Consider the following 21310-nt stretch of genomic DNA (forward strand, 5'->3'; position numbering starts at 1 on the left):
ACCCCTGCCTGCAAGCCAAAGCGCCCGTTAATGGGCTAAGCCTGATGACGGGCTCTGCAGAGAGGGCCAAGAATTGAGTGAAGGCAGCAGACCGTGTATAGCTGCCCTACAAGTTACACAGCTAAATCCGGCAATGAGACTGAGTCGCCTTGGCATCAAGTGCTAGGATCTGGCTTCCAGGTCAGGCACGGGAGGGACCTGACAAATCCACAATCCCCTGAGCAAACGTGGAATTATGAACCCTTCTGAACTACAGAGGTGGTTTATAATTTGAAATGCTTTATAGCACCACCTACCATATCTAAAGCTGCAAGGGTAAGATTTTTCTACGATGGGCTTAGTTGAGAGCTGTGTGGCCTAATACATAGTAGCTCCCAGCCAAATGTGGCTATTAAAAGTTAAATTTAACTTAAAATTATATAATATTAGAAATTCTGTTTCCAGGTTGCATTAGCCACAATTCAAATGCTCAACAGCTGCATGTGGCTAGTGGCTACTGCAAGAGGAAACAAAGAAGAGAACATTCCATCATCATGGAAAGTTCCATCCACAACACTGGTTTCATAGCAGGAGTCATCTATGTCCCAGTCTGCAGGCCAAATCCAGACACCCCCCATTTTTGTAAATAAGGTTTCACTGGAATATAGCCCTGCCCATCCACTTATGTATTGTGTAAGTCTGCTTTTGTGCAATAATAGCAGATCTGGGTACTTATGACAGAGACTGTACGGCTTGCAAAGCCTAAAATATTTAATATCTGACTTTTATAAGAAATGCTTGCTGATCCCTGGTGTAGACTATCTAAAAGTTGCATAAAGATCTCTCTAAAGATGCTCACTGGCACCTCCAGAGCCACTAGTGGGTCCCAAGCATGATTCTTCTGGGAAGAGGCAGGGATCAGAGAACTGTCAGCATCAATGTGAGACTAACAGGGGTGCAGGATCCCCACTCCGAAGCAGGCACCTTCTCCAGGGTTACTGACCTTAGAGGCAGTGGGATGTGGTGTTGGGTGGCTGCGAGTCTACCCAGAAAAACCACACACCAGAAGGATCTTACCACTTGCTTTATTTTTTCATTCTTCCCAGGTCCATGAGGCAGCAACATTAATAAAATGTTAGACACAGCTGTTCTCTTGCATGGTAATTCAATAACCCTTCCCAAACCGATGCTCCACAGATAACCCTAAGAGTTTTTCATCAAATTGAGCCTGATTCGGAAGATCTGGTATTCCATACATCAAAACTAACTCCCATACTGATGTTGGGCCAACTTAGGAGTGCCCATTCCATGAGTGGGGTAGTCCCTGCAGAAGAGAGCGTTGCAGGCTGGCCTCCTACCGGCTCTTCTTAAGTCCCAACAGGCCAAAGGAAAGACACAGGCCAATTTACCTGAACCCTCAGAAAGGCTGGCACCTCAGCTCTCCCCACCTGGGGAGCCCTCAGGGCTACTGGACCAGCAGGGAGTTTAGGGGGGTCTCTGAGGACCAGGTACCATCCGGCAAGCCCCAATGACACCTGCTGCATGATCTCAGCTGTTCTCCCCTCTCATGAACACAGTCCTCTGTGGACAAGGGAAGCTAACCTGATTGAAGAGGCTGCTGATGCTCACTTGGTATGTCTCTATTGTCAACCAAATGCAGAATTTATTTGTAGCAGCTCAGAATGTCCAGGGGGACCAGAGAGGGCAGATTCTGCTAGGATGCCCGTGACCATCTCCAATGCTAATATTTGGGGCAGCAGGGCTCCGAAGCTGCAGTTTCAGCTGTGCAAATCGCAAGTGCACATGAAACTCTTGCTGTCACGCAAACGGGAGCATCCGCTCCCCTTCCCCTGCAGCCTGGAGCCCCTGAACGGGCGAGCCCCTCCCTCTCTCAGGTTCCCTCCCAGGTTGACTTGCTAAATTCTCTCACTCCATCAGCCTTTCTCTGCTGCTCTGTACAAGTTTCTTGGATAAATGGAAACAAAGAAAAGAAAACACCCTAAACCTCCAGCACTCCCCTTCAGGACCAGCCTTGCAGTGCACACACCCAGACGCTTCTTGAATTACAGAGAAAACAACAGTGAGCGAGTCCACTACAGAGCTACTACCAGGGCTGGTTTAATTTGCATGGGCCCAGGACATGTCTCAAGTGTCTGGGAGGGTTACCCGCGCTGTCGTCTCTTCCGCCCCCGCAGCCGCCTGGCTGGCAGGCTGACCGGCTGCTTTCCAAACTTCTCCATGATCTCTCTGATCCTGGCCAGGTTGGTTTTGCTAAGCGTGAAATCACACCGTGTGGCCCCCATGTCATAGCCAACCATACAGTTCTTGGTGGACGTGGTGAAGCCATCTGCCTTCGCTGTAACCACATATTCTCCAGGGTTCAGGAGGCGCCAGTAATCGCCGTCGCTGGCTGTGAAAAGAAAACCAGGGGGAGCTCAGAGCAGCTCTTCTGTAACACATACACCACCAGACCTATACAAGACCAGCAGTGTGGAATTTGAGCTCCTGCAGCACAAATTCTTAATGCATTTTGGAAGCCAAGATGTTTTTCTTTTTGGAAGCTGCCTTAATGGTCTTAACAGGAAGGGGTTTGGGGTGTAGGCTCCCCTCAGTGTTACTACACAAGAGCCAAGATGGAGAAACGATCACTAACACTCTTTCCTCTGTGACAATACCAGCCATTCATTATGAACTTGAACTTCCAAATGGTATGCCCTCTCCACAAAGCACCATCTGAAAAGCCATCAGCATATGGCTTGCTGGCTTCTCTTAGCATGGCTATAGACGAAGAATAGTAATTTTTTAAAGGGGTGGGGTTCTTCACTTCCAAAAAGATGAGGGCCAGTGACCCGGGAGGAGGTCCTGGCACCTGCAGTTCACTCCATGGCTGGGCCGAGAGAGACTCGGAGCTGCAGGAACATTTACACACAGAGGCTGCAGGCGGAGAGGGCCTTGAGGCTACTGCAGGTGGGACCCCTGCCCCCAATTATAACACTGATCAATGACCCCATAAACACCTAATGTGGCTGGCTCCCTGATGCATACAGATGGGTTCTAGCCTGAGATCACTCCTTTCAGGAAGCCAACAGCCTGGTGAGATCACTTAGATGCACGGTGCATTTGAGGCTATGGGACAGAAGAGGAGCCACTAGAGACCCTCGGGGAGAACACACTGTGCAAGAACCAGGCCTGCACTGACACATTGAATCTTCCAGGATGTGGGCTGAATGATTAGTTCCTTTTCTACATGAGCAATTTAATGCCCAGAGGTGAGCTGTCCTGTGCGAGGTCACATGGGTGGTAACTAGCAGGTCTCTCTTGTGACAGTCTGAATGTCCTGCCCAGTCTAAAGCTTTGGTACCAGGTAATGAAGAGAAAAGGCTGGATTTGGTCAAATGCAAAGTAGACCTTGGGCAAGGTTTACTTGTCTAAACAAGTCCTGAAGTCTTGTAAAGGATGGAAGGAAACCGTGTGTGTGTATATGCGTGTGTGTGTGTGTGTGTGTGTGTGTGTGTAAACGTACATCTCCCACACAGACACACATAACACTTTGAAGCTTTGTGTTTGAATTCCTATTGCAATCTCAATTCATCCGAGACACCTGCACAAGGCAGTGACTCACGGCAGCACACCATGTGATGACAGATGGAATGTGGGGGCAGCTGCTTGCCACACGTCCCTACAGTCTGCTAGGTGGTGACCAGGACCCCAGGGACGTGCAGGTAGGTGGCTCCCTGGTGCTGCTCTGTGCCATGCTCTGTGTCTTCCTTCAGTGAAAATTCAAGCTTTTCAACTAGACGAAATTCCACCACATGGCTTTCCAGAAGGCAAGTGGCACATCAAGGAACCTCACCATGCAATCGGATGGCCTGAGCTTCAAAACACAGTTCAACCTGTGAGATGTTTCCAGGCAAACCCAAGCACGCCACCTCCTCCACCTGGGCCACCTGTCCCCTTAACTTTCCCTTCCACCAGGCCACGCATCCCCAAGAGCATCAACTGCCTCCTTGCCCAGTCTCGGCCCTTGGGCTAAGCTGCAGGCTCCTTAAGAGCCTGTGTCCTATACTTCAGCACTTAACTGTGTGCTTCACATAAGGACGTCCAGTTGAATTCTGGCTCCGCTGAAGAGAAATGAGCGAGCAGAAAACCAAATGCTTCATTAGCACGAGAAGTTGCTCATATTAAGTGTCAACTACTGTGGGTGCTCAGAGGCCCATTTAAGGCCAAGAGCCCCCTCCTGCCAAAGGCCATTCTGATCTGCTCGAGGATCCTGGAGGCGAGACCTCTCAGTAACGGTCCCTGCCTCGATGGCACTTTGAGGTCAGTTTGAAACACCCCAGGGAATGGGCAGCCCTGCTTCTCACCAAGGGAGGTGCTCAGTGAGCTGAGAAGGAGTGAAAAAAAACTGTAATTAATAAATGGTTACCAGCACCACTGGTTCAAACTTTTGTTTATCATCCACCTTTGTGATTGCCCTTCTCCCCTCAAAAGCCAGAAGACGCCTCCCTGCCCCCTTCCCAAGCCACCCTCCATGCTGTGGCTGGTCTCCTTTTGTAGGTCACGGTGCTCACTCCTTAAAGCTGCCCTTGGAGCCGGGTCCCAAGGCAATGAAATCCAAAGTCCCAGCGTGGCCTGAGCCTGTGTCGCCCTGGTTCCTGCCCTCCCTTCCCATCCCACAACCCTGTGTTCCAGCCACTCCGAGCAAAACGTGGTGACTCTCTGAACAGGACACACACAGCTCACTCCTCTGGGCCTCTGTCTATGCTGTGCCCACTGCTGTTCCCAGCTGCTGTGCTGGGTCAACTCCTTTCAGTCCTGTGTAAACTCAGGCCTTAAGACTCTACTTAAATGCCTAGACTTTGTTTTTTAGTAATGAAACAAACTTTTTGTAATTTACAAGCGATTTGTTCTGTCCCCATGCCCCTTAAACCCTCAAAGAAAATCTGGATACGACTCACTCGTTTTTGAGGAGAAATGGACAAGCAGGTGGAGATGGTGTTCCTGTGTGCCTGAGGAAGTCACCCATATGGATAAGGGCTGAGTGCTCAGAGCAAAGCCCAAACTCAGGCCTGCTGACCCCTCCCACATCACTGCATACCACTGTCCCTGGCCCCCCACTCTCTAGCCACACACAGCTTCTTTGTGCATCTTGACTCTGGACTCTGAACCTTTGTAATTACTGTTCCCTCCAGCTGGAATGCTATTCCCTGCTCTTCAAAAGGCCAGCTTATGCTCATTTCCTTAGGGAGGGACCCTTCCTTGGCTTTCCTATCTGTTTCTATATATTGCCTAGTTTCTTTCTTTCTTGGCACTGATCGTAGTCTGTAATGAACTTTTTTATTTTCCTTTAAAACTATTTATAGGTCTCTTCCACTAGAACATGTACTCTTGGAGACCAGGGGCCATCCTTACTTAGCACACTGCAGTATTTCTTATCTGGCACACAGTAGGTGCTCAATGAGATATGCTGAAAGAATGAATGAAACGATCAGGAATGTGTTGAGGTTCACAGAATCAGGATGAGGGGTGTTAGCTCTGTAATCTGGAAGCTTCTACTTCTGAAACACAGATCCGCCTGATTCTCTCATCTGCCTGGCAGGGCTCCCCCTCCCCAGAAGGGCTGGGCGGCACTTTCCCCCCATTAACCCTGAGACTCTCATCTCCTCTGCTTCTAGCCTTAGCCACCCGGAAGGCCTAGAATCACTCACTTTATGAAATGCAGGGTACACTGTCAGGTTACCGTCCCACTGAGCGATCAGGTCTATGTTCCAGGGAGAGCATTTCTTGGAGCCACAGTGAGAGTTTGACACAGAAGATGACGCTTGGCATTTGTGGACAGAAGGGGCAACCTAGGCCCAAAGAATGGCCATCTGTTAGCAGGTCACGTTAGCAGCCACCAGATAAAGGACAGTGATGTGGAATTCTGAGCCAGGTGTTCAGCCAACATATTTACATGCATCTAAAAAGCATGCTTACTAGCTTTCCCCCCTGTGGAATTCCATTTAGTACTTCTGTTTATTTTATGCAAAATCCATCCCGAAATAAAGCTTGTCAGATCATGTAAGGCTGAGACAGAAACCAAAGAAATTGAGAGCTTTTGTGGAGCACTAAAAGACGCTGAAACAAAAATAAATAAAGAGCATGTGTCAAGTATGGGATTCTTCGGTCACCAGCACATGCTGGGGAATTATTTATAACGGAAAAGTAAAGGGAAAGCGATGGGTTCCCATTAGCTCAGCAAAACCGTCTCCTTGATTACAGGGGCTTGAAATTCAGAGCCCATTAGGCAAAGTATTCGCATGTGGGCTGATGGGGCCCCAGGGCCTTTTTCTTTCCCACTCAGTTTAAAACCCTCATGCTTTTTCTTACTGCGTGCAAGGCAGTAAATAGTCCAAGGAATGTTCCAGGCTCTTTTATGAGTCTCTCTTTTAAAGGAGCTCATAAGCAGTGTTTAAAATGCAAGTCCTGTGCTGAACCAGATCAAATAGCCTATCTTTCATTCACAATGATCGCTAGCACCCCACATAGTCTCTGGCATATTATTGGCATACAATCCACATCTATTGAATTAATGAATGAATACATGAGTAAATGAATAAACAAATGGATAAATGGAAGCTACTGTGTACAAAATTCCACACTATACAGTGTGAAACCTTATGGTCAATTGCTATAAGATCAAGGACAAATAGCAGGAATGTTTAGAAAATACTATCTAGTGAAGAAATCGGTAACTAGATGGAAAGAATGCAACTTATGGCATTAAAATAGCCTATTATTTTGTGGCATTTAAGGCACATTCCAACCACTTAAATAACTGGCCTCGTATGCCAGGACTGTTGGTAGGCAGCCTGGCACTGAACACCTGGCCCAGGTGCGAATCCCAGCCTCACCTCATCCTAATGTCCCAGAGTCTCCATATTCTTGCATGTCTAGTGGGATAATTTGCTGGAAGAATAGGATCTGTTAATGCACATGAACAGTTTGCAGAGAAGGGGCGTCTCCATCCCATAAGGAGAAACTGCATGGGGATAAAGGAAGGAGCACTGGATCTGGAGTCCCAAGCACTCGGTTCAAATCACAGCTCTACCATTCCCTGTGTAATCCTGCAAATACCATGTAATGTCCATTCGTTGGTTCATTCAACAAATATTTGTTGAGCACACACTGCCTGTAAGTGGCCAGGCAGTGTGCTTGAAATACACCAATGAGCAAAACAGTCAAGGACTCTGCCCGCGCAGCAGGAGGTGGGCATAAACAGAGAGTAAGCACAATGAACACTGGCCTGTTCCATACACGAGAAAAGGATGACATCAGGACAGGTCAGAGGAATCAACAGGGAAGGTGCATAGTTAAACATGGTGGTGGGGGTTGGTCGCATTGAGACGGTGACATCTGAGCAAGACCTGAAGGGGTCGAGGAAGGATCTAAAGGACTCTCTGGGGGAAGAGGGTTTAGGTGGAAGGAGGAGCTACAGTGACAACCTCAACGTGTGGCTGTCAGTCCACAGGGACAGTGGGGAGCCAGGTGGCACAAAGCAGTCATATCTGTTTGCCTAGGATGGGGAGCGTTCCTGGGACACGGGATTTCCAGTTTTAAGCTGGGCATCCCAGGTGGTGACAGTCCTGGGCCACAAAGGGAAAAGCTGAACTTGATGGAGTACCTTGGTTTTCCTATTGTTCTCTAATCTGCAGGCTATCTTCCAGCCAAGCTGGAGTCGGAGTCCTAAGTGCAAACCCTGCTCACCTCCTAAGTCTTCAGCGGGTCAGCTAATCTCATGAGCTTCTGTCTTTCACCTGAATAAGGGAGAAAGAACAGCCTGCCTCCCTCAAAGGGTTAAAGTAAAAACAAGAATGAGAGAAAACATGTATAAACATTTTCTGGGAACAGATCATGTGAGAAACAGCACCACGTTCCTGCTGTTGCTGAGTGACTCGCAGGCTGCAGGACAATCTTCTACTGTCCTGAGGCGGTGCAGCCACATTGTGAGAGCACTTAAAAATGTGAGGCTATTTTGGTATTTTAGGAACTGTAAACCAAGTTTGGTTTATAAGACCCCAGGCCTAGAATTTCTTTGCTTCTGTAGCAGAGAGAGTTGGAATAAGATTTCAGCCCTGCCTTTTAGAGATCATCTTCTGACCCTCAGATTATCCAAGATTCTAGAATTTTCTACCCTCTATGCAAATGAAAATCATGTGTGCCAACTCTGACTAGTTACCACCACCTGCCACTTGTCCCTCCCAGGAGGCAGGAGCTGGGTCTCCCTGCTGCATTTCTTCAGAGTCTCATTTCCTCAGCTAAGGAGAGCATCGAGAAAATGGGATTATTGTAAGGAATAACTGAGTTAATACATGTAAAAATATTAAGAGTGTTTGGCATATAGGAGACACCAAAAACAGTGTGAGAGCTTTATATTTTTATTATTATCTTATTCTTTACATCACAGACACTTGAGTCTTCCGAAAACATCATGTTCAGTGGTTTCCTGTGTTTTAATGGAAAAACTCCATCCCACCTGTACAGGCATCAAGGCCCCATCCTGACTCACCACTCCAGCCACCCAGTCATTGCTGTCCCCTTGGAACTCTCCTCGGCAGCCCCGCAGTGCTCCTCCATGGGTGCACAGCCCCCAGCCTGCAGCTGCTGCTCTGGGGAGCAGCCTGCCTGCCCTCTGTCTCTGGCCCCTCAGTGCTCCTGGCTCGGGCCACATTCTGCCTGATCTGGGACTAAGCTGCCTGCACATGTAACAATTCCAGAGAGAGAGAGAGAGAGCTGCTTCCTCTGTTCCTCAGAAACTTCCACTGAACCTGGAAGTCAGCTGGCTGCTCGTGCCTGTTCGGGGGAAGGGACAGAGAGAAGCCAGAAAGCACAGGCTGAAAACCTCACTTTTAAAGGTCTCTTGAAAAATGGAAAATTAGAGGAAGGAGATGCTAAGTCAGCTCTGAGTAAAAAGTTTCTGATGCTCAACTCATGACTGTAACCCTAGTAAGAAAACGGGTATTTCTTACCGAGAAATAGTTCATCCATATTCGCAGTTACCTGTTCGGATGTCATGGTTAACACCTTCTACGGAGATGACGGCGTTTGGAATTCCTTTTCCATGTAAATCTGTCACCATGCCTTTGATGCCACGATGAACCTGTTCAGCAAACATTAGGAGACATGGGGTGAGGTCACCGACCAGCTCTGGACACCACCAGCACAACGAAGTGGGCTGTAAACCTAAGGTCAGCCAGGTCTCCAACAGGAATGCTCCATAACACATCTGGCTCAAAAGTGTTGCCTGGCTCTGCGTGGGTTTGCTCTGCAAACTTCTTCTGCCTTCCTTTTGGGTCCATGCACCAGAAAGCCTTCTACTGGAGTTAAAATATTCCAAAGGCTTAAAAAATATTGGGATCAGAAATGGTTCATAAAACACATCCACTAAAAATTATAATTTTTATAGGCACATTTATTTTGACTTTGCTGGACCATGTGGACTTAAGAGTCAGAGAAAAGAAAAGAATCAAAGGGACCTTCCTATAAATAACAACTTTGTGTATAGGACCCATCCAGTGAGTAGCTGGGTCATATGATGTACATCAACTCCAAACCCTGAGCCTCAGTTTCCCCATTTGTAGAATAATGTGACAATCCAAGATGGCATACCATCATTTCCAATGACTTTATACATATTTTTATGTCTGGGCATTTTATCCATAGGAGGGACTTTGATTAAATAGTATCATTATTTAAGAAGAATTAGGTTGCTACAGTCAAGGTCTTTTCCCTTTTCATATATGCAAAATAAAGAACCTTCCCTCATGAAATTCCAGGGTGGGGATAGCAATTCCTTAGGCGAGAGATTTCTGCAAGAGGGGAAGAACGGGCTCACACCCTTCTGCAACAGGAAAGCTCACCCGGGCCTACAATGAGCCACACGGGACCTCCACGGGGCCAACTTCTGCCATCTGTGCAGAGGTGCAGCCCCAGGTAACAGGAAGCTGGCAGCTCAAGCCACTGGCTGGATGGCCCTTCTGACTTACCCATGACAACTACAGAGGAAGAGCAGTCTCCATGTGCAGCCCAGCAATCTACTTTCTCATGGATTAGAGTTAGGGTAGAGTCATGTAATTTAAGATTTACAAATGGTAGGAGCCCTGAGTTTCAACATTTGGTTTTGCTTATTCTTCTGGTTTCCAGTTAGTCTGTTTTAGCGGGGCATGGATATTATTTGGTTAGTTTTAGCACAAACCTAGAATGGGTAATCTCATTAATGTTGCAAGATGGGCGTGGGCTTGGGAACACGAAGCAGGGAAAGTGTTTGAGGTTCCTAGCAAGGACAGCAGGAGCCCCTCACCCACTGGACAGCAGACCCTCAGCAGGCACTTGTTAACACTGCCCCCAGATAAGTAACCCTGTCACCTATGACAATGACTCTGAAGGTCTTCAGGGTGTTAGGAGCTAAATTGTGTCCCCCCAAAATTGATGTGTTGAAGCCCTAACTCCAGAACCTCAGAATGTGACTGTATTTGCAGAAAGGGTCTTTAAAGAGGCGATTAGGTTAAAAGAGGCTCTTAGGGTGAGTTCTCATCCAATATGACTGGTGTCCTTATAAGAAGAAATTTAGACACATGCACAGAGGACCACCATATGTAAGCCCAGGAAGGAGACTTCAGAGGAAACCAACCCTGCCAGAACCTTGGTCCTGGACTTCCAGCCTCCAGAACTGTGTAAGAATAAATGTCTGCTGTTTAAGTCCCCCAGCCTTAAGTATTTTGTTATGGCAGTCCCAGCAAACTAAGACAACAGGCCTCAGACACATGTCACCCCTCCCCGGAGTGACATCTGAGAGCCCTGGAACTACCATCTCACTCATTCTATGCCAGTGGGAGCAATCACCATTGGTACAGCGCTCCCTTCCTTGAGGTCTAATCAAGTGTGGACAGCAGTGGCTCCTTGCAACACTGCAGCTGGCCCAGGGGGACGGCCAAGGCCTGAAGCCCAATTCCATTCCACAGCTCCAGCCACCCTCACGGCTACCTTCCTGAGCTAGTCCCCTTCCTAGCACAGCAACATACCCAGGCCATACCTGTTCCATGAACACAATCAAAGATTCCCGATTATTCTCCCATTCCTCAGGCAGCTCGCTCTCATGCGGGTATTTGTCACAGCCCACGTAGATGGAGAGCTCAAAGCAGTTTGTGTGAAGGTAGCTGAAATCGTTCAGACCTGCCAAGCCAACGGGACAACATTTTAACCAAACCATGGTCCAAGTGTCACAGGGGAGGTAGTAAGAATGTCCTAGAACATTCAGAAGACTTTATCTGAACAGGGAGGTCTCGGGTATCTCCTCTAGACAAAAACTGACATGAGAGCAAAGGTGTGTGGGTTGAGAGGATGTCTCCAGGGCGGTTTATGGCGCACACGGACACGTCCAAGGGTGCCTTTGACAAAAGAAGGACTGAAATAAGTGCTTTTTAAAAATAAGATATTTACTTTATTAAACTCAGTTTAACACTATTTTTGAAGTAAAGTTATCATTAACACTGGATTTTAAGTATTTAATTGAATTTATCTCTATGTTATGCTGTTTCAGCCACAGCTCTGTGACACTTTTCTATTCTGATTCATGAAAGTAGCTCTCCATACCGCCCTTTACTGAGTGCCTCCCAGAAGCCAGCTCCTGTCCTAAGCACGCTGGATCTGTTAAGTCACTAGTTGTCATCCCAAACCCAGCAGACAACTTTACAAATGAGAAAATTGAGGCTGAGAACGGGAACAGCAGTATCCAGGACCACGTGGTTGGAGACGGCCAGAGTTGGGGTCTGAGCCCAGCTCTGCAGACCACGAGCCCTGCCCCTGTCCCCACCCAGAGCATCACCTCTGGGGGCTGTAGCCCACCATGCTCTCCCAGAGCCGAAAGCAGACAAACCGCGCCCTGACGTCACCACGACAGGCTAGAAAGCACCCACCTGCCATGTACTTGGTCCCTGTGTCAGTTTCCTAGGGCCGCTGTTACAAATGACCACAAACTGGCGGCTTAAAACAACAGAAATTTATTCTCCCCCAGTCCTTGAGGTCAGAAATCTGACATCAAGGTGTTTGCACTCCCTCCAAAGCCTCTAGGGTGCGTCCCTCCTGCCTCTTCCAGCTTCTGGTGGCCCCAGGAGTTCCTGGGCTGGTGGCAGCGTCCCTCCAACCTCTGCCTCCCTCTTCCCACCGTCCTCCACACCTTTCTTCTCTTCTGTCCCTTACAAGGATACTTCCCACTGCTTTGGGGGCTCATCCAGGTAACCCAGGATGACACCATCTTGAGACCCTTAACATAATGAAACCTGCAAATGCCCATTTTCCAAATAAGGTTAATATTCACAGGGTTGGGGTCTTAGGAAGCAGACATTATCTTTTGGGGGCCATCATTCAAACCACTACATTACCAGTATCTGTAAAATGAATAAATGAGTGTTGGATGGCATATAGGATCCGTAGCTTTCTCTCCAACATTTTTGTTTTTGGAGAACAGGATGCAAGCCGTGTTCTGCAACTCATGGAAGCTCCTCTAACCAGCCCTCCAGGGGCCCTGAGGGTCCGAGTCCCAGTCCCTGGCGCAGGCCGGGCTGGACCCTGCACTGACCGAGAAAAGGGCGGGTCCTCCGAGCTTTCACCAGCCGTGGCCTGTCTTCCCCTCTTTGGGGGGACCACAGGGTACTCTTCCCCGCTCACTGTAAATGTCTGTTTTCAAATCATGGCTTTAGGTGTCAGGAGCAACTCTGTATCCGTCTGCTGCCTCCTCACTGAAGTCAGAAGCAAATGCGACCACTCCCTCTCTACCGGATTCCAGATTTAAGCCACTAACGTGTCACCAGCAATAGGCCTTTGCTCACACTTGGGATAAAACGAGAACAGTAAGAACCGTGGACTAAAGGGGGCGGAACGGTGTCAAGGTAATGGTCAAATGCCAGGTTGGCACGTTCAGTCAAACCCGCAGTGGGGAGTGGCCGGGAGCACAGGACACCACCGATGGGTCACAGATGTGCCGGTGAGCACAGGTTCTGACCTCCTGGGAGGGCTGGACTCCTCTCTGCATATAAAATTATCATTACCCCCAACCTCTAGGCCTTGTCAGTACTGAAATAAATGGGATATTGAAAAATGCCAGGTAGGCCTGCGACCTTGCACTGTGTGTCTATGGCACTAGGAGCCCTGGAAGAACGGGCGAGACGAGGAGAAACCAGGTCGGTGGAGAGGTCTGGGCCGTGCTGTCTGCGTGGCCTTGCTGAGGACACCTGGCCAGAGAACGGCTTCAAGTGCAAACTGCTCCTTCCTGCCTGAGACGCGTGTGGACAAGGGCTGTGGTGGGACCCAGACAGTTCCTGACAAGCCTTCAGCCCTGGCTGGGGACTGCGAGACATTCCTCCGTGTTCTCTCTTTGGCTGGAATCCTTCTTTTGTCACCAGCTTCCACATGGAACACACCTTCCCTAAAGCTCCCACAACACCTGCCTTCACTGTGGCGGGGCAGGCACGGGCTGCAGCCCAGGGTCAGACCGGCTAGCATCACTGTGGACTGAAAGACATGCACCACCAACGACGCGCATTTTGAAATTCACTGGACCTTGCTCTCCGCGGCTCCAGTCCCCAGGAACTCTCGCCTGCCGGGGCACCTCTAATGAGTGGAAAAGACGAAACAAAAAGACAGGAAGGGAGCAGGGAAGGAAATTAGAATTGCATTTCATTAATCTACGAAGAAATGAATCTGCAGACTTCATCACACCTCTGGGAAGAAGAGTGATTAAAAAGGCTTTAGCTACCACAGGGCTCTGCCGCAAAGTCCCTGAAATAATGGAAACTATAATTGATTAGGGGGAAAAAAATCAAATGTTGCCTATGTGATTATGTGGCAGCCAACTTTTCAAAATGTTACTATTGCCCGACACTGGAGAGTCCTGCTGTGTCTGTACCCAATTTAGTCACAGCAGCCATAAAAAATAGATATTTTATTTAAAGATTTTCGTAAGTAGGTTTTTAGGGCTAAGACTGGAAAGCAAAAATGCTTTTTGCTATTAGGAGGTTTTCTCCATAAATAGGGATTTGCAATGATTTTTTAATTTAGTACGGATGATGAAGACAGATCAAATTCCTCTGTTTGGTCTATAACCAAGAAAACATGGCAAGTTTTCTGTACATGTTTTAAAATGGCCACAGAAACAAATATTTCTACATTTTTTTCTTTTCCCAAGGGTGGAAACTTACTCGAAAAGTATGTAAAGGCTGAATTTCTAGCAAAGTCAAATAATATGAAGGTTAATCAGCACAGTGAAACAGAGAATAAAATGCTCATAAAAGAGATTTCACAGTGAGCACGCCATGGAAAGAGGGAGATGGTGGGGGATGGGAACTTACAGCTGAGTGTTTCTGATAATTCAGACATTGGGCACATCCACATCCGCCACCTATGAAATCTTCACAGCATCCTAGAGGGGGACGTCACCATCATCACCATCATCACCATGACCATTGTACAAATGGAAAAGTATAGGGGTTCAGAGAGGCAAAGTAACTTACCGAGGGTCACCCAGCATCTAACTGATAAAGTGGGATTTGAACCCACGTCTATCTGACACGGAATGCTTTTCAAATTCATCACTGGCTTCAACAGCCCTCACAAAGTCAAGAAAATAAGCAATAAGCATTATGCCTGGGGTCTTGCAGTCCAATGCAGAGGGACCTTAGAGAATATGACATCTTCATCTGCCCTTGTTTAGGAGTCCTGGGCTGAACAACCCTAACTTATCCTGACATGTGGACCAGGGGCTTCTAAATGCTGCAGAGAAATTCTCTGGGATCTCTCCTGGAAGCTTCTCCAGTCCTGTGTGGATGCTGGAAGCAAGAACTCGTGCTCCCCACATGCACACAGCCAGTTTTGACCACGTTCCGTGGGTGTGGCTGGGAGGCCCAGCCCACTGACCCCAGCCAGACAGCAGATATGTCTGAAACGGTCTTCACACATGGTGGGTCTCAAGACACACCTGAGCTTGGGATCAATGCCTAGTCCCTCATGAGTTTATAGCACAGGATGTTCCCCTAAATCAGAATGGCTCTGGGTACAAAGCCCTGACTCCAGTGCTAGCACCAGCATGCTCTCTGTCCCTTCACTGTTTCTTTTTGTCCAACATTGCTACTAAGTCCAATTTTACCTATCTCTGAGCCTACAATATCTGAACAGCTCAGTGGCTAAGAGCAGGCCACAGAGTCAAACAGACCCCAGCTCTACTTTCCTGCCTGAGATCCCTTTGAGTCTCCAAGCCCCGTTATCTCATATTTATAAAACAGAAAATAAACTACACCCACCTCAGAGACTACGGCAGGGATTAAAGGAGAGTCTATGCAAAGGCTTCGCAAAGTGCTGGCACCTCGGGCATGCTTACCTACAGTAGCTATTATTTAGTAATAACCCCACCAGTGATGATGAAAAGAGGGCTTGGGAGGAGACGCCTGTAGGGTCCCTCTGTCATCACGTGGCCCCATGAAGCTGGGAGGGAGGGCTGGTCAGAGACTCACTTCCAGCAACGGTATGCCAGGAGGCCCCGTTGACAGTCCCCTCTTCCTTCTGGAAGTCCTCCGTGTGGCACACTCTCCTCCTGGCATCTGTCATGAGGCGGTGTGTGGAGGCGTAGGAGTAGGCCAGCCAGCGGAACACGTGGTCGTCGGGTGTGGGCGTGTGCTCCTGGGTCTTCCACAGTGACCGCACCATGTCGTAGGGGTAGGCCACCACCAGCTCGCCACCCTGCAGGTTGCCACCCAGCACGAAGGGGATCTTTTCCATCCAGGCTATGACTGCCCTGGTCTCCACAGCCACCTGCAAACATTCAAAAGTGATGAACACAGCAGGAAGGAACCTGCGTTGTCGCCCCAGCTTTCAAAACAGGGACTGACTTGAACTCCTAGAACTGCCTCTTCATACCTATTGTCCATTTTTCTACTGAGTTGTCTATATTTTTCTTATTTATTTGTAATACCTTATATATTTTAAAATTCTAATTCTTTCTCAGTTATATGAGTATGATTTGCAAGTTACTTCTCCCAATTTTTAGCTTGTCATTATAGTTTTTAAAATCATTTGCTGAACAGGCTTTCTTATTTCAATGCAGTTGAATTTACTAAACTTTATGATTAACGCCATGTGTATCTTGCTTAAAATATCCTTCCTCACACTGAAAGCTCTATACTAAAGTTTCACCATGAGATTTTATTGTGAACGATGGCTAAATTTTATCAAATGCTTCTTTCTGTAGACAAATGACTTAGTACTATTTCTTTGTTTTCTATTATTTCATTGATTTCTTTTTAATCACAATCATTCTACTTTCTTTGGGTTTCTTCTGCTACTCTTTTGCTAACTTCTTAAAGTTAGTTGATATAAATTTCCCTAAAGCACTATTTTTTGCTCTACTACACAAATTTTGATATATAATATTTTCATTATCATTGAGTTCTAATAATTGTTTTAGTTGCCAGTATGATTTTTCTTTGATCCATTCTGTAGAAGTTTTTTTTAAAAATTTTCTAAATATATAAAGATGTTTTCCTTAATCTTACTACTTTCTTCTAGTTTAATTGTATGGTGGTGAGACCATGATGTGTCTGGCTGCTATTCTCTGAAATTTGTTGACATTTCCTTAACAGCCCAGTTCATCAACAGTTTTTGAAAATGGCCCAGGGTTATTGAGAATGTTCTGTAATTGTTGGTTGTAGAATTCTTATAGGTCCTTCATGTCAAGGCTGTTAATTTTGTTATTCAGGGCCGGCCCCATGGCTCACTCGGGAGAGTGTGGCGCTGGGAGCACAGCGGCACTGGGAGAGCCGAGGCCACGGGTTCGGATCCTATATAGGGATGGCCGGTGCACTCACTGGCTGAGCGCAGTGCGGGCAACACCAAGCCAAGGGTTACGATCCCCTTACCGGTCACAAAAAAAAAAAAAAAAAAAAAAAAATGTGTTATTCAAATCTTTATCTTTGCTGATCTATCTAATCTATCCATAATTGAGAAGGATATTGCTAACAGTAGATTTGTGCAATTCTCCTTACATTTGTAGAGAACAAGCTCAAAAACCTTGATTCTAGTCTTAAAGTAAAGAAATCCAGGGACTTCGTATGACTGTGCTAAAATAACTACTAAGCTCTTATAGCCTCAGGACTAAGAAAGCTGGCAACCAAATTCTAATTTTGGTTCAATTATTCTCAAATTATAAATCGCTTGAATTCTCAACTTTGCCAGGAGTCCTTAGGATGTTAGTTGAAAAAAAACAGAGAGAGAGAGAGAGATTCTGTAGGTTGGAATTAGGAAACATGAGAAAGGGTTCAGAAGACAGAAGACTCGGAGGCATCCCATCTCGTACCCCCGTCAGCCACTGTGGGCATCCTAAGCCAAGGGGTACTGGTGCTGTCTGCCTCTGTCACTCAGCTGCTTGCTTCTTGAGGGCCTGGGTCCCACTGTACTATAAATCACTAAATGAGACCCCCATGCTGGCCCTCTTCCAGGACATGGGGCCCACATGCGCTGTGCTGTGGGCTGGGGCTCCAAGCCAAAGCAGGACAGCAGCTGTCCTCTGTCCACCTCCCCCGATCCCACAGTAAGAGAAGCCCAATATTTTTTCTGAGCTCTCGATGTGCGTACCTGAAATACATCATTTCCCAGCCTTCCTTACAGTGGCTGATACCACGTGCAACAAAATTCTGGCCAATAAAATAATGAATATTTATGATTATTTTTTAAACTTATGTTTGTCTTGCCTACCCAAAGGGATCATAAGTTCCTTGAGGGCAAGAGCAGTAGTCTTCAATTATTTTAAAAATTAAAATATAAAATTAAAATGCCAGATATGGCAGTTTTATAAAATAGATGCTGGGTGAATAAATGAATAAATAATGCAAAAAAAAAAAAATTCTGGCCAATGAGATTTAAGCAGAAGTATTACGTAGGAATTCTAGAAATGCCTTTTATAAGAAATTGAACTATCTGAGAGGTGGACTTTTTAAAGCCCTTTCTCTTCTCTTCCTTCATAGACCTGACAGCTAGAGCAGCAACTGCCACCTTGGATTATGACCTTGAAGATGAAAGTCACACACTAACGTGGTACAGAAAGAGATAGGTCCTGGGTTCCTGATGATCCTGGGGTTTCTGTGTGGCTGGCACTGCACCATCTGCCTCCAGGGTACTTTTATTTGAAAAAAAAAATTAAACCTTATTAAGCCATTAGTTCGGTTTTTCTGTTGTTGCAGCTGAACCTAACACTAACTTACATACCAGTCAAGGCAGACCTCTTGCAGAACATTTCAGATCAAAGAATAAGGGTAAGAAGGCAAATTACTGTGGGCACAGAAGGCAATAAAAGGCATGGTAAATTTAGTAGGAATTATTATTATTATTATTTTTACAACACATTCTTTGTAAAACAGACATAAGAAATTTGGGGAAAGTATTTCTCATCCAATTTCATTTTTCTCTCCAAAGAAGCACCACATGTAATAAATCCATGGGGACATTTAAAATGAAAGTAAGATAAATCAAGCAACCAGTGAGGATTAAGGATAATTTCATAGCAGTGTAACTGGCAGGGCTGAGGATACCAATGACAACAGTAAACACGCACAATTCCGAGCAGGTTGTCTTGTTTTTGAAGCACTCTGTGGTTGTTAAGAAATATAATTACATGATTTCTCTTCTATGAAGAATCTCCCTAAATATCAATTTAAAAGGTAGCCATTACCTAGCACTCTTCCCTACTTTTGGAGAAAACATGAAAGAAAAAAATGGTTTTGTCCAGTTCTTAAATGTCATAGCTTCTGCGAAAACCAGTGGCTTTAACTCTGCCTCCCGCTGCTCTACAGATCAGGGGGTACTTTTACTCACCGTGGCATTTTCAGACAGAAACCACTCAGGGATTGCGATGTAGTGATTTGGAACTTTTCTTGGGGCGTTCTGTCGGTCCTCTGCCTCCCAGAGCAGCGTGTTTAAATCAGGAAAGTTGTTGTTGATGTCAATCCCGTCGTGGGTCCAGCGTCCTAGGGACCAGCCTCCCAGCTCTGATCCCTGGAAGATAATTCAGAATGTGGAGGGCCCACAGACCGCAGGACGACCCTGACTCTCAACCATTTGAGGTATACCGATGCCATCTCCACTGGGGCTGCGCCTCTAAGCCTCTGGCCACCCTTTGACCCAACGATGGGGTCAGTATTCTGAAGAATACTGAAAAACTTGCTACTAATACTTGGTGGGTGATGCATGATACAGCCAAATTGCTGCAAAAAGGGACTGCAGAGAAACTCTCCGCTGTCAAAGCTTCAGGCCCCTTCTTCCACCTCTTCCTTCTCTCTTCTACACTGGTCGGCTGAACCTTCCAGTAGTAATCAACCTAAGACTCCATTGCTGCAGTATCAACAGCCACCACATAAATGTGTTCTCCCTGCCCTGGCCACGGTTCTGCCTCACTGTTTAGCACTTCAAATCACTACCAAAACTCTGTTCCATAAAGCCTGCATTTGACAGGTACCATTGTTTCAAATATGGCTTTCTATTTCATTCCCTGATACTGTGATATATCATTATGGATATACGACATGACATAATACTAATTATACTCTATACATAATTGTATACACACCTACAACCTATACACATTCTACATCATAATTAGAACATGAAATATAAACAGTACATCAGAATAATGAAAACAACTATCCTCAGAGGCCTGATGAGAAGATTAAAGGTAATAATCAAGTTAGCACATGTCATGATTAAACGCTCCATTGATATGAGGGGTTAGTACATACTCTGTTTTTGTCCCTGTACATACGGCAATATGATTATTCACGTCCACTCGCTCCAGCTTGCTGCCACGTCCACCTCTCAGGGCCACCACAATTCTCAGCTCCTATCTTTCCTAAAGCTTTGGGCTCCCCTGACTTAGCAGAGAGACACTCAGGGAGCTCAGAGGGAGGATTTTGCACAAACTCTTGGCCGAGCATATTCGAGTCGGGGCCGCGAGGAGCCCTTACCCCTTCGTAGGCCTTCTCATAGCCGTCGGGGTTGAGGGAGGGCAGGATGTGGATCCGGGTCTCCTCTACCAGGTGGATGATGCGCGCGTTCCGGGCCAGGTACTCTTGACACAGGAACTGCATGAGCAGCAGCAGCAGCTCCCGGCCCAGCACCTCGTTGCCATGGGCTCCTGCAATGTAGTGGAACTCGGGCTCCCCTGCACGCAAAGACAGAGGGAAGCTCAGGTTCACGCCAGGATGCGCAGAGCCAGTCGGCGCTTACTGCATGCATTAGGGAGGACAAGTCTCTGAACGATCTAAATGATAGCCCTGTGTTCTGTCAAATAAACCTCCAAAATTATATCAGGACAATTTCTTTCTTCCCAAATTGTCAGGCCTGTAAGAAAATGTGGAGAAAAATCTTAGATGACACCAGCCACTGGGTAATAATGTTCATTCTCACTCAGCAAGAATAGATAAAATAGCAGAGTGCTTAGGGTTTAAAATGTACAAGTTAAACACAAGCCATAGCAATGATTTTTCTCTTTTGAGAGACAGTTATTTTTCTTAAAAGAATTGCCTGTTAAGTTTTACAAAGACACAAAGATAAGTGAATACAAGCAGAAAACAGTCCATCCGGGCAAATCAGCAGAGACACAATTCTGTAAAGGGGCTGTCTGAGTATTTTCTCTTCCAAAGCTCAGCTTTTGATATGCTGGGGATAGTAGGGTTTAGTGCATATATGCCCCCAATATTCCTATATTGGAACCTAAGATCCAGTGTGATAGTATTTAGGGGTGTGGCCTTTAGGAGGGGATTAAGTCACAAGGGCTTTGCCCTCACGAATGGGATCGGTGTCCTTATAAAAGGGCTCGAGGGAACTAGATGGACCATTTTGCCCTTCTGCCTTGTGCAGGTGAGGCACAGCAAGAAGGCACTGGAGAGGAACAGGACATCACCAGGTCTGAACCTGCTAGTGCCTTGATGGTGGACTTCTGAGCTTCCAGAACTGGGAGTGATACATTTTTGTCATTTCTAAATTACTGGTCTCAGGTATTTTGTTATAGCCACCTGAACAGACTAAGACAAGAGGTGTATCAGTGCTGGGTATGAGCTAGCAGTTCCCTCTCTGGCAAATCTGCTGCTTTTGAGGACACGGGATTTTACCAGCAGATATGTCCTGTGCCCTTTAAAAGAAATTCCTGAGAGAAATTCCTGAGATATTAATGAATTTTAAAGTTGAATAAATCAGACAAACATTATACTTAAATATCAGTGGACTTCTATAGAGCTCCCGGATTTACTAAAAAGAA

The 21310-nt window shown here is 46.6% G+C and overlaps 1 protein-coding gene across 1 annotated transcript in view; it reads right to left on the reverse strand.

Moving 5' to 3' along the window:
- Positions 1-1059: 1059 nt before the first annotated feature.
- Positions 1060-21310, reverse strand: part of CPXM2 (carboxypeptidase X, M14 family member 2) — a 120116-nt gene continuing 99865 nt past the window's right edge. The window contains exons 9-14 of the mRNA XM_063102425.1: positions 20019-20215; positions 18874-19053; positions 15522-15819; positions 11051-11190; positions 9019-9118; positions 1060-2389 (exon numbers count right to left, since the gene is read on the reverse strand). Coding sequence (XP_062958495.1) covers positions 2142-2389; positions 9019-9118; positions 11051-11190; positions 15522-15819; positions 18874-19053; positions 20019-20215 — 1163 coding nt within the window. The 3' untranslated portion in view covers positions 1060-2141. The remainder of the gene's footprint in view (positions 2390-9018; positions 9119-11050; positions 11191-15521; positions 15820-18873; positions 19054-20018; positions 20216-21310) is intronic.

This window comes from Cynocephalus volans, chromosome 7 (genome assembly GCF_027409185.1).
Source record: "Cynocephalus volans isolate mCynVol1 chromosome 7, mCynVol1.pri, whole genome shotgun sequence".
Classification (NCBI taxonomy): Eukaryota; Metazoa; Chordata; class Mammalia; order Dermoptera; family Cynocephalidae; genus Cynocephalus; species Cynocephalus volans.